Raw genomic sequence first — 14268 nt, 5'->3', positions numbered from 1 at the left:
CTATAATGGTAATGTGCAACAGGCATCCAAAATCTGTGTGTAAAACTATATTCTGTTTATAGAAATCTAATTCACATATTTGACATTTTCACTAAAAATACTGAAAATGTTTGAATAGTAGAGCCTTGCATGTAGTAAATAGGACAAGCAGAAATATTAACGACATACAAACTTAATTTATGGTTTGGATCATAATGTTGTATCTCCTTATCCTGATGTATTTGCAAACATGGGGATGTGATCAGTGTGCTTTACCATGTCCTAAAGCGTATGAAATGTTACGCCAACAGCCACATCTCTTCATGCCAGATCTGAAAGTCTACAGTTTAATTCATTCACCAATCACTGCAAACTGACCGAAAAGCTAGGTTTATTTTCCTTGCAGAATTTGTCTTCTCTCATCAAAGAGGACCAAACACAGAGAGAGCCCCAAGATGATCGTGTTTTGGCCATACTGCTGCAAAGCCTTATCAAAACAACTCCTGCATTCTTGTTCAATCACCGAGCTTCCCTGTGGACTAAACACTTCTACCACTGTTTGCACTTAAGTAAACACTGACAAGTGGGCTGTCATAGTCTATTCTACCAACAACTCTAACTACTAGAACTCAAGGGTGGCAACAATTATTACGTTTTCTTGCTTGTTGGTGTCATGGGCCCGTGACACTTGCTGTTTGTCTGGGGTCAGATAATTTTACCTCCACATACAAAGTAATTGCTGCTACCTTTAAACTTGTCTACTTGCATAAACATACAAAACAGAACATACAAACATACATATATACATAGAAAGAAATAGAGGATAACATATATATTTTAACCAAATACAGTACATACGTAGTTCAACATTTACATATTTCACTCATTTACTGATAAACCGTATAATTTTTTACTTTTAATTAGTATGTTTCATCCTTCTAAGCATTAGAGCTGTAATGTTGTTATATACACCTTCACACTTGGTAGCAGGTAACAGTGGTAGTATATCTTAAATTAACCTCAGAAAGCAACATGGAGTTTTACAAATGATAGAGCATTCTGAATATCTCAAAACTATGATTGTCTCAAAAAAAGGTGGAAGTTATTATAAAAGTACTATACATTAGTGCATGTGCTCTTTGTGTGTTAAATACAGTGTTTGTGAGGGTCTAATTTAATCAACATATAGGAGGCAATGATCCAGTGATAGTGCTGGATTTGTCTGCAGTGCTGTAGAATGGCCTATGGATAAATCATTTAAAATGGCAGAATCAAACTGAAATAAACATACATAAAACATTTTTAATTGGGCTCTAAAAAAAAAAATCACAAACGTGAAATCAGTTAGATAAATACATGAATTGAGGCTTGTTACAGTGACTGACAGCACTCAATGAGAAGTAGACTACTGTATATCTACAGTACAGGTATATGGCATTGAGCCAAATGTTTTACTGCACTGGGGGTGCATACCAAATCATTAACATTAAAAGGACATTCTAACTAAACAGAATGTATGAAGCAAGAAAATGAGAATAACACTTAAATTTTAGGCAAAAACAGGGTAGTTTTTCACTTCTACATTCACACTTAAAGGAACTGTCATACAAATAGCGGACAGATTTTGTCTTTTTTTTGGTCATAGTTAAAGTTTTAAAACTATTGTTGTCTTAGTCTCAGGGGCTCTTTCCAAATAAATTGTTGCTTTTTGTTTTATTGCGACCATAATATAAGAATGATATATTCTGGGAACAACATTTCCAAACAATTACTGGTACCTCAGTGGGGGTGCCGAAATCAGCCGACGGGCTGCATGTGCTGGTGCCTGGCGGTGCTGTGTCAACGCTGCTTCTAACTGGCGAAGTAGGAACAGCTCCCATTGTGGGCTCAGGGTAGCTGGAAGGCTGCCGCAAAATACCTCTCTTCTGGATCTTACTCCATGTTGTATTGATGCTGTGAGACAGCTCATACAGCAACTGGACCTGCAAGATGACAAGCAAAATGCTGCTCTCAGAAAAATGTATCCCTTTCCCCCCATTATTGCCTGCTTTCTTAAGCTAATACAAAACCTGCAAAAACTATTCAGAATTTGTATGTAATGTGACAAGCAGGCTGTAGTGGATGACTTCGGACCAGAAAGGAATACACAGAGACAGTAGTGGAGTTGAAAACTGAAAACGCAAATGGCAGCGCTCAGTATTTTAATAAACAAACAAAAGGTTTTAAACAGAAAACAGGACATGGCACTTGAGGCCAAAATAAATTGACAAACAAAACGGACTAACACTTAACAAACGGTGCACGGACAGACACACAAACACGGTGAGTAGGAATAAACAAACAAGTATTGTGCCTCTTGCACGCAATAGCAATTGTTAATATTTCACTTTACTTTCCTCCTCTCTCTCCCGTTCTCTACTCACCGAACATCCAACCCCGAGCGAGTGAAACGTGCATCTATATATATTGTTGTGCCGGGATTCAATTACTAATTAATTATTCACTTGAATCCCAGCACGTGAATTAATTATGTGCAACCCCGTGCTCACATATTAAATACCTTAAATGCACGTGAAGTGAAATGCAATAAAATCGTGCCTAAATACAATTATACATTTTAAATAACTTGTGCTGCACACACCCATTTATATCCCGTGCAGTCACATCTATACACCAACATTAACACACGCAACATACAACATAAAACACAAAAATACACACAGGGCCGGGGCACATTGCCACAGTAACTTTGGATAACAGATTAATTTCTCACCGTTTTACAAAAGAAACAGAAAAAAAACTGCTTACATAATGATGCAATGGCAATGCAAAACAAATGACTTCAAAATAATTGTCATTGTAACACTATTTTAAAGTAAAAAAGTAAAAAAAAAGTGCGAAAGAAAATAGCTACTAGTAGTTGTGACAACTTACTGTACGGTATATTAGGACTTTTTAATTAAAGTGTGCAGAACCTTAAAAAATACAAATATTAAACCAATAAATACAATGACCTCAGTTGTAAATCAGGTTCTCTCAATGTTTATGCTAATCTTTTCTTTGAAATGATCCAAGTGCTGGATTTAAAAGTGTGCGCTCAAGCCAACTGTTTTGTCTCTTGGGACAGCCCATTTCAGAGGTAATGTTGTATCGCTTACAATACTGGATTCATTTGTTCAGAATATATACAAATGTTGCATAAATAAGCATAAATCAAAGCAAATGTATGACAATACATTACCGTATACTGTTTTATACATGTCCAAGAATAAATGCTAGCACACATACACCAGAGCAGACACACAGCTGGATGCCATACCATACCTGCCATTACAACAAATAAAAAACTGATATTTAGAAATGTTTAAGCATCGGGATACGTCGGGCATATGAAGTTTGTTTTTTACGTGGGCAGCACGGATGAGGAAATCACTCTGCTGTCTGGATTATAAACCCTGTAAAGGCTGTGACTGTTTTATAATTGCTGGTAGCAGGTGTGCTTACTGTTTGTCCTAAACAGTGTGTACTGCAGTACACAGCAGTAACAGGCTACACGTTCAAAGCATTGGGGGTTCAGCTGGAATCAGCACCTTGGTTTACAAAGGGACTGCCTGCCCATTATAGGAAAGGAAATGTCACACGATTAAAAAGAGCAACTTTTTTATGAATTAAACTGTGGTTGGAAGAAGGAAAACAATATAAACATTGACCCATAGAATAATATATTTATTAAAATGTAAACTTGAAAGTCACCATTTAAAGCTCGCTACATATTATTCTATACAATATCTGAAGATATTTAGTGTAGTATAAAAGTTCTGAAATGCCTAATTGATAGGGATGACCCGCTTATGGGAAAATCGACCTATTATTATTATTATTGATTTCTTAGCAGACGCCCTTATCTAGGGCGACTTACAATTGTTACAAGTTATCACATTATTATATGTTATCACATTATTACACAGGGTAGGATTAATTGCAATTTAAAACCTTGGATAACATGTTTGATTTTCTTTAAAATGTTGCCTTACTAGCTTTAAATCAACAACAAAACAAAAAAACAAAACTCCAACAAAACAGCACCCTTTGATATACTGTGGCACTGAGGAGAGTACTCCTACCGGCCCAACAATGCAGATTACTGCAGAATCCTGCTTGGATGTATCCCATTGAAGTACTTAGTACCGGCACTTTGATCTGAAAAGACCAGTCCAAGTTCAAGTTGGTATGGTTACAGTCCTCCAAGGTGGTATATCCAAATATTATAATAGAAATAATAAAAAAAAAATATCTCAAAAGGACTTGTTTGCATGCATCTCTTTGAACACCAGGCCAGCTATCCCTAATCTCAAAGCATTACATATTCACAACACATATTACTACACATTGATTCAGAGCTGATTTTCATAAAAGATAACTTTTTTATTTTAACTGTTATTAACAAGGTGATTCTGGTTCTGTAAAGGCAAGCTGCAGTACCTATTTATTTTTATTTTTAATTCAACACTAAAAATCAATCCGGGTCAAGACAGCCTTTATTAAATTCGTAATAGCAACCGCTGTTTGCAGTCAGTAATGGGAGGTCTTTAACTCAGAGTTGATTTTAATTTGTATAGCAAGGCAGCAAGAACTCATAATCTCAATATTTCTTTATAGGCTGTACACATTTGAACATTGGAAACACTTGACTGTACTGACTGCCACTGGATATATATATATATATATTTTGGCACTTTAGTCAGTGTCTTATACACTTTGGCAGTTCACCTACTTGGGTGTTCTGAGTTGCCAGGAACAGATTAAAGGACTGGTGGTCCCAACTCTACTCTGTATGTGATCAAAAGACACAGACCTTCTGAACTTTGGAGTGCACTAAGTGATGATGCTCCACTGACAATGATCATAAAGTCCCCTTTTTGCAGTGCTGGTGGCACTTTTTGCAATTGTACTTCTCTTACATTCCCACATACATTGCCACAAATAGTTTGATAATTAAAATAAGGGCTAGGAATAGTGTGAGGTCTCTTTTGTTCAGGGCCCTGGCAACACTTCTTAAACTCTGTGGTGCAGTCTTAATTGTTATTAGTTTAACCAACTTCTGTTCAAAATTAGCTGCAAATCTATGATTAAAAGTATGGTTTTGCTCACAGTTGTTGTTCCAATATTTTTTCGTTTACAAAATTGAATTCCTCAGTACATGACAGCATTGTTTTAAAGCTTAGAATAATGAAAGAGAACTTTTAAAATGCTTAATGTTTTCAATAATAATAATTGGTTTTCTTCTGCTCTCCATTTGATGTTTTTTACAATAATTAAAGATAGAAGGTCAAACAGAACTCATAAACTTTATGTACAGTAACTGAGTGCCCTTTATTAACAATAGACACACTGCCCGTCAGAGCTGAGCAGATGAGTCCCTGCGTTTCCTGCTTTTCCACCAATGTAAATAAGATTAATGGAGACAGCCCTCTTGTTTTTTTCCTCAATTTCCCACAACCTAAACAACTTAAAACAGCTTAAAAGCCTTAGGGTTATTCCAGCTCGCTGGACCACATTCTGGTGAGGTGTTCCCTCTGTTTGTGGTTGATGATACATGAATCACATGTAATGAAGAAAAGGGTTTAAGGGGAGGTGTTGTGTCCATGCAAAACAAGAGCTATGCAACCCCACATCGTCACAATCTATCTGAAGGTAGAACAATGCTAATTCTACCCAATGTTTCTCAATGTCAGGAATAACCTTCACAAATAATGTTTTTTTTTAATTTATTTTAGCTTGTTTCAAAAGCTTTGTTGTAAGTCATTGACATAAGGGATGACCAACCCCCTTGGTCTACTTCAGATGAAACGACCCATTTAGCTACACATGTCTTTTATTATTAAAATGTATCTTACCCCTCTCTTTCCATTTTTTAACCTATGTTGGCTTCACATGCTTAATGGTGTATATGGTATTATAAAAGCAGAATAGATAACAGGTCACAATATCACACCTGTCAAAACAATGTATGTTTGCAGCAGAATGGCAGACAGTTTGATTGCGAAAAATGATAACAAAATGCCAATAACAGAACTCCTAACCTTAGCAACACCTTGGTTAATTCTGTAACCAATATTTTGAAACAATACAATACATACTACACAACAGGCAGCAATAGTTAGCAGTGAAAATATCAGCACTAACTAAACCAGCAAGGTGTTATTTAATACTGTACATTAAAATCAATGTTGTTCTTCACTTAATTTACAATAGATCAAACTGATTGCATTCTGTATGTCTATAAAAAGCACCCTGAATACAGGTATTACCATGTTATATGACTGTATATAATGACCGCATGGTCAACCGAGTTGTCATTATACACCTGTGTATGCTTCCTTTCAGCTCTTTCTTCTGTTTGTTACAGTTTCACAATATTTTGCTATTTTGTGAACTTAATGTGTAGCTGTCTAATGACACCCAACTGAATCAGGAATCAACGTTCTTTAATGGCTTTTTGTCTCTTAGAGACTCTGAATCATTGGGCAACTATTTAATTCATGGTTTTGTCCAAAGCGAAAAATTACTAAAATCTTTGGTAGGAAGATAACCAAATGTAACCATTTTGTATCGTAAAACTAAAGGCTCTCCTAGAAAGAAAAACATGTTTTTTTTAACAATTGTGGAAAAACAATAAAAGAATGAGCATTGTGAACACTCCAAACTGCCAGTATTTTCCAAACAGTAAAACATAACAAGAAAGAAAACTAAGAACACTCTTATATTTAAGGGATAAAAAAGGAAGTTGGAAAATTGGAAACATAAATAGTTTTTCAAAGAATCCATTAAAATAAACTACAAAAAGCATAATTCTGACAATAGAGTATATGAATGTATTTTAAACAGCTCTGAATGTAATTATCCAAAGCAGTCCATAATTTATATTTTCCATTTTCTTCTGACTCCACACACAGCCCCCAGCCCCTCTCCCACTGTCTTTCACTCTGAACCTGCAGTGAATTTTATCAGAACAATATGTTCAAAAGAAATACACATTTCAGTTTTTTTTTTTTAAATCACTTCTTCATAAATTTCAATCTATGACATCCCTTATTCATATGCACCAACACTATGTGTGCAGTATTACAGCTTCTGTGAGACTGACCCCAGCTTCTCCCCTTAGACAAGACATGCGATCTTGCTTGCCAGATATATCTATCTATATCTATATATGTCTTCATTTTTGCTTGATTGGCAGGCTGTCCACAATTTCTGTGTCGGTTTGTATCTTTGTAACATCAAATAACAGCAAAAATGGCAAAGAATAATCGAGTACAAGGTTAATGGGAAAATAGGGGTTAGGAAAAAATGCCCCCCCTCATTAGACTGCTCTTGTACTGTACGTGGTGCTCCTGTAAACAGGGTCAGTGAACAATGACCTATTCAACAAGCAGCTTTCCCCCTGGAGGAAATGCAATCCATTACAACCTAAATGCTTAAACAAACTGCACACCTGCAACTCATTTAGTCACATTAGCCAAATATGCATTTTAAGCTAGAGTTACTATACTTAAGAAGAGAACATTTGAGAGCACATCAAAGCAAAGCCAAGACCCATTCCATAGCCTTAAAGACCACGATGTGGGGGGAATACCAAAAAAAAAGAAATAAAAAAATCATATGCTTAACGGTAATTTGTTTTATAAGTTATTTTGTATTATTTTTCTTATTTCAGTTTATAAATCACGTAATGTACCAACCTGAGGGTTAGAGCATTTTATCTCGAGTGATTCCAGGTCCACATGGAGACAGACAACAAATGAGTGTCTGGATTCATGCCCCAAGGCCTGCAGCTTATGTGAGGTGACGGCCAGAGTTGAAGTGCAGCTCATGGGCTCCACCAGGCTGAAGGACTTCTGCTGCCCAAGTAGTGTGTACACGCTGAACTGGCTCAGACTGATTGTCCAAGGAAAAGCATCACCTAGAGGGGGGTGTAATAATTACCACATGATGAAAAAAGTATGACTTACCTTAACAATGTAAAGCTGACTACAATTAGATGTCATTTTAAACAGCTTAGTATGGGTGTGAAATAAGAGTTGTTTCTAAACAACAAGTTAATATTTATGTGATATTTCCAGGACCACCTAAATCATGCAAACTAACATTTATTTGTCAACATTTGCTATGACCAGCACACGAATGTGAATGTAGCGGTAACAGGTATTGTTTCATAACTCTAACATACCAAGCACTGGTTACCTATTGAATGACACTGAATTACCCACCTTGCTTTCTGTAATGCAATATGATGGAAATGCATTTACAAAATAAAACAATATATGATACAGCAATTTGGCTTATAGCAAATGGATGGACATGAGTTCAGAATTTTCAAAATAAAGCAAAAAGATGGGATTGGCAGGAGCTGTTTTAAGTTTTTCTCTTGGCCTTTTATTCAGCCAAGAAATACAAGGACAATCAATTATAAGATAAGTGTAAATGCAAAAATAATAAATATCCCTGAAGGTTTTGGTCTGATTAAGTTAAATTAATGTACTTTTGCTGAAACCTAGAACATGAAAATAATACTTAATATCCTACAGTGGCTTAAATACTGTATTCCAAAAATAATAACAGTAACGGTTAGTATTCCAGCCTTTATCTTCACTCTACAAAACAAAATACATTTGAATTCATTTCAATTATATTGGTATGGACGGTGGGTCTTAAAGATAGAAGTAAAACATGTTAACTCTTAAGACAATAACTTTTCTAAGACCACTGGCAATTAAACAGAAGCATGATCTGAAACAATAAGGAAAGGGACTGCATTCATGTGCTTAAATAGGTCAGTAAAATACTCTTCTACAACCTTTGCCCCTTTCAAACTTGCTGACTTCATACCAAAAAATCTCACTGCAGATGTATCACAGTCTAGATTATATCTAATAAAATGTCTACCTTGTTTGCGACAAGAAAATTAAAACTAGAGCAATACCTTCATCAAGAACAGGCTTCGATATTGTAAATGGAATCTCTTGTAGGGGTTCCATGTACTTATGCCCAGCACTCATAACCTTTATTTGGGGCAGGCATACAACTAGAGTGCCGGGCATTCGGGTCTGATTATGATAGCAGCTCCTCACAGTACCAGGAATGTCACCCGATACAATAGTGCTTGGTGACGGCAGGCTGTCATTTGGAAAAAATATACAGCAGGACTGCAGCTCCAACTAGAAAAAAAATAAACAGTAAAACATTTTAATTTCAGCACATGGGATGCAATTGGTATTAATTGAAATGCCACTGGTTTACAAAATAAATGAAAACGTTAGGTTATTATCATAGCCCTGGCTCCCTGAAATAGAAATGTAACCATTAATGAATGGGTATTTACCTCCTAAAGACCTGAATCCTGAACACTTCATACCAAAGCTGCTTTTTGAACCTGTAATGCAGTCGTGACCCCGCCCCTGAGGGATAAAAAGCACTGCAGTCACAGATCTCAGCGTCATTTTTCCTTCAAGCATGCTGTGAATAATGGACGCAGCAACCTGGAAGGTCAATGGTTACAGTTCTATTTCAGGGAACGATCCCTTTCAAGTACAACATATAAGCATTACCGAATGGGTGAGTATATACAAGCCATCACAAGAACATAACCGCAGAATGACCGGAATGCTACAAGGCTAAGCCAAGAGGCTACCCTGTGCATTACCATTCGGCACCCAAGTAATCCACTTGGACAGCCGCTGCTTAGACAGGGCTTGACCACGGAACTTTGCCCCATAGAAGACAGAAGATTGTTCAGACTGCCGCCAACTTTTTATCCTGTCAACATAATATGCCAGGGCCCGAACTGGGTAGAGTGTATGGAGCTGTCACTCCCTGTCAGACTGGATAGTAGGTGGATGGAAAGCCTCCCATTCCACAGACTGGTTGATATGGAAAGCCGAGATAGTCTTCGGCAAGGCAGGATTGGTGCGGAGTGGGGCCTTTGTCCTGGCCTCTGTAAAAAATAAACAGACTTTCGCAATAGAGAATGTCTGCATCTCACTCACCAGCTTTGCGGAGGTGATAGCAAGCAAGAAAGCCACTTTAAACGATTGCAATTTCAGCTCATCTGAATGCTGGGGTTCAACTGCGCATTACGCACCACATTTAGCCTCCACTGAGGGACACTGTCCTTCATAGGTGGCGAAAGCCGCCGAGCCCTTTCAAAAATTGCCCCACCAGGAAGTGAGTCAATCTTGACATGACAAGCTGAAATAGCTGCCAGATAGATAACGTGGAGGCAAAGAGGTCTATCTATGCTCTCCCAAATGAGGCTCACCACCTCGGGGTGAAGCCTCCACTCTGAGGCGCTGGGGACTCTCCTTGAGAGGAGGTCCGCTGCCCAGTTTGTCACGCCGGGCAGATGTACTGCCCGCTGTGAGAGGAGGTTCTCGTTCACCCACAGCAATAGCTCACGGGCCACACGATCGAGACTGGCCGACCACAGGCTATCCTGGTGGTTGATGTAGGCCACCACTGTTGTCTTGTCTGTGCGTATAAACTGCCTGCAGCTCTAAACCATTCACGTGGAGACTCTTCCATGAGGGCGTTCCCCACACACCTTGCACACCCCGGCCATTCCCAGAGATGCCAACTTATGAAAGTAGAAAATAGTGGCATAGTAGCGGAAATACAGTAGCATATAGTAGCAGGGATATTTTTTAGGCCAGTAGCTGCTAGCTGCTAAAAATTAAAAGGTTCTTAGGCTCTGGCAAGCCAATGACCTCATTTTCTGCTGTTCAATCTATAACTGTAAAGAAGTAATTGTAAACACATAGCATCAGAAATAAAAAAATAACCAAAATAAAAATACTTCAACACTTAATCTTAGATTTTTTTTAAAAAAATTGGAATTCAATTTATTCTGGATTTAAATATTAGTAATGAAGAGTGTTTTAGGATTTCGTGCTATCAAACCTGGACTGAAATATCAAACCTCAAAACTTTATAAGAATAACTAACTATCAAAATAACAAACACCTCAAGAAAGATTTAACGTAATGTTTTTTATTTACATTTTTACTACTCTGCAATTATCAAAACACAAAATGATGTGTAGTATCCAATAATTGATTCATTAATTAATCATTTAAAGCAAGTTAAACCTCAAAACCCATTTGCACACACATACAGTAATGGGAAGCCGTGGGCCGGTGCCGGTGCCGAGTATTGCCTCTGGCAGCTGGCTGTGCCGTTTTTTGGGGCTGCTGGCCCCTGGGACGCCAGTTTGTCGCTGGTTTACGTGCCAGAGGTGGTCGCTTGGGAACAGGCGAATCAGTTCCTTAGTGGATTCCCGCACACGGTGAGAGCGTTGTAGCATCTCGTCCACTGCGGGACCAAACGTATGCCCTGGAGTGACCTGGGGGGGGGGCATCCAACAGCAATGCTTTGTCCCCGTCAGGCACCCGTGCCTGGGAGAGCCAAAGCTGTCCACGGGCAGCTACCGGCACAGCCAGGTTTCTCCCTACAGCCTGTCCGTTGAGTTTGGACACACAGAGCAGGGTTTTGTTCACCTGGTGCAGCTCATCCAGCTGTTGTGGTGAGGGCCTGTGGTTTGTGGAGATGGACCGCAACAAATGAGACTAGTAGGCTACCAGGATGCTATTGTAGTTCCCTACCCGTGTGGCGAAGGCCCCGGCTGAATAGGCTCTTTTGAGGATAACCTCAGAAACCCGGCACTGCTTGTTAAGGCAGGCAGCGTCCTTGGATAGCAACTCCAAATTAGGTGCCTGGACCAAGGCAGCAATGGAAGCCTCAACCGGAGGAAAATGGGCTAGGCCCAGCTTTTCCGCATCATGCACCCTATATAGAGCGTCCAACGTAAGGGAAACAGCAGGGGCTGTTGCTAGATGGTCCCAGGGAGACTGGATTTCATCTAAAAAAATCTGGGTGAACTAGGAGTGATATGGGAGAGAGGGTAGGCTCGTTATCAAAAATGGATTGCCTTGTTTCCCCTGCTGTAGGACAGGGCACTTGTCCTCCTGTTCGCACCTTTGTGGGGCCCCAAGGGGGCAGGTGGGGGCGAGTGTTCCCCCAGCAATTCAGCGAGAATAGTTCCCTAGTGGAAAACAGCTGCCCAGATTTTCTCCATCTGCTCAGAGTCTGCCGATCGCCTGGAACGACGATTCTTCTTCCTCTTCCACAGGGGAGTGGGAGGAGAATGAGAGGCAGAGCTCGAGGAAGATGAGGAAGACCGTGAACATGGTTTCCTGCCTTTGCTACTTTCCCAGGTGCATCGTCCACTCTTCCTAGGCGCATAGCCATGGGGTGAGGATGCAGCAACCTCTCTAAGGGTGATGGGTGAGAGCAGGAGTAAGGTACTCAGAACGTTCCTTAGAGCTGCGGGATAACCTCTTCTCAAGCATGTGTTTGGAGAAAGGGGCACAAAATTCGCAGAAGCTGCAATTAATCAGTGCCTCCTTGGCATGCTATCAATCAAACAATCAATCAATCAATCAATCAATATTTATTTTATTTAGCGCCTTTCATAGTGGACCACCATCACAAAGCGCTTTACAAGATGCAGTAACAACAAGAAAATCCATACTACTTCAAATACAGAGAAATGCAGTAAAAAAACAATGCATAATACATTAAATACAGTGAAAATGCATAATACATGATATAGTACCATAATACATTAAATAGTAGCATCAACACAGCAGCTAATAGCAGATATCAGGCTTAAAGAACATGGAAAGCAAGAGAGAACAGGTGGGTCTTGAGAGTTGATTTAAAGCGAGCAACGGTGGGAGCATCACACACCAAAGCTTGGAGAGAGTTCCAAAGAGTCGGAGCCATCAAGCTAAATGAGCGTTCTCCAAGTGTGGTGCACTTTTGCTTGGGGCTAACAAGCCGGCCAGAGTCAGAGGACCTCAGCTTGCAGGCAGGGACATAGCGGGTCAGCAGGTTGAGGAGGTATTCAGGACCTGTGTGATGAAGGGCATAGTAGGTGAGCAGGAGAGTTTTGAAAGTAATCCTGAACTCTACAGGTAGACATCTGGTAAGGATCCTGGCAGCGCATTCTGAACTAGCTGCAGTTGGTTAACAGTGCATGCCGGGAGACCATCATAGAGAGTTACAGTAGTCAAGTCGAAGGAAAGGGAGGGAAAGGTAGGGACGGGCTTTGGATATGTTTCGAAGATGGTAGAAGGAAGATTTGACCATGGAGGAGATGTGGGCATCAAAGGAAAGGTTGCTGTCAAGAAGTACACCAAGGCTTCATACTGTGGGGGAAGGCAGCAGCAGACAGTTTCCGAGGTTCAGGGCAGCTATATTGAGATTCTTAACTTGAGTTTTGGATCCTACTAGGAGGAGTTCAGATTTGCTAGTGTTCAGCTGAAGAAAATTGGTAGACATCCAGGCCTCTATGTCTTGAATGCAAGCCGATAGCCGGACCATGGCAGTGGGACTTCCAGGGTCGAGTTTTAAGTAGAGCTGGGTGTCGACAGCATAGGAGTGAAACATGAGGCTGTGTTGGTGGATTAGGTGACCCAATGGAAGCATGTAGATATTGAAGAGAAGAGGCCCAAGAACAGATCTTTGTGGGACACCGCAAGTGACTGTATCCAGCATAGAAAACAGACTGCATGCATCTGGATAGGTAAGAGGACATCCAGGAGAGACAGGTTCCAGAGATCCCAGCATACTTCTGAAGGCAGTCAAGAAGAATGCCATGATCTATGGTGTCAAAAGCGGCTGTTAGGTCAAGCACAGAGGGAGCACCAGCATCAGCATTAAGCAGGAGATCATTCACAATCTGGAGCAGAGCAGTTTCAGTACTGTGATGCGACCGGAAGCCAGACTGTAGAGATTCAAGCAGATTGTTATCTGGAGATGTTTCATCAGCTGACTGGCTACAGCCCTTTCGAGAGTTTTGGAGAGAAAAGGGAGACTGGAGATGGGACGGAAATTGGATAAGTCAGCCGGGTTGAGGGAGGGTTTTTTGAGTACCGGTGTAACTCGGGCAAGCTTAAGGGCAGCAGGAACCGAGCAAGAGTCCAGGGGCAGGTTGAGAGTGTGCCTAATGGAAGGAGCAAGATCAGAAGCACAGAGACGGACAAGGTTAGTCGGCCAGGGGTCCAGGGGGCATGTGGCAGTAATTGATTTCAACAGTAAGCAGGAGACATCAGCAATGGAGAAAGAGGAGAGGGCAGGAGTGGCAACCGGAGGAGAATCAAGGTGGTCAGGGTTTGTGGCAGGAGAGCGTAGAATAGATGGCCCCAGGCAGGAATAACACCTGCCGTGCTT

The 14268-nt window shown here is 40.1% G+C and overlaps 1 protein-coding gene across 4 annotated transcripts in view; it reads right to left on the bottom strand.

Annotated features, from left to right (window-relative positions):
* Window positions 1-14268, bottom strand: part of LOC117394303 (intermembrane lipid transfer protein VPS13B-like) — a 370657-nt gene that overhangs the window by 178358 nt on the left and 178031 nt on the right. For all 4 annotated transcript variants that reach the window (XM_059012617.1, XM_059012618.1, XM_033992431.3 and 1 more), the window contains exons 23-25: window positions 8963-9197; window positions 7722-7942; window positions 1758-1961 (exon numbers count right to left, since the gene is read on the bottom strand). In XM_059012617.1, coding sequence (XP_058868600.1) covers window positions 1758-1961; window positions 7722-7942; window positions 8963-9197 — 660 coding nt within the window. The remainder of the gene's footprint in view (window positions 1-1757; window positions 1962-7721; window positions 7943-8962; window positions 9198-14268) is intronic.

This window comes from Acipenser ruthenus, chromosome 3 (assembly GCF_902713425.1).
Source record: "Acipenser ruthenus chromosome 3, fAciRut3.2 maternal haplotype, whole genome shotgun sequence".
Taxonomy (NCBI): Eukaryota; Metazoa; Chordata; class Actinopteri; order Acipenseriformes; family Acipenseridae; genus Acipenser; species Acipenser ruthenus.
The sequence above is the reverse complement of the archived record's forward strand: the minus strand, read 5'-3'. Positions and strand labels throughout refer to the sequence as shown.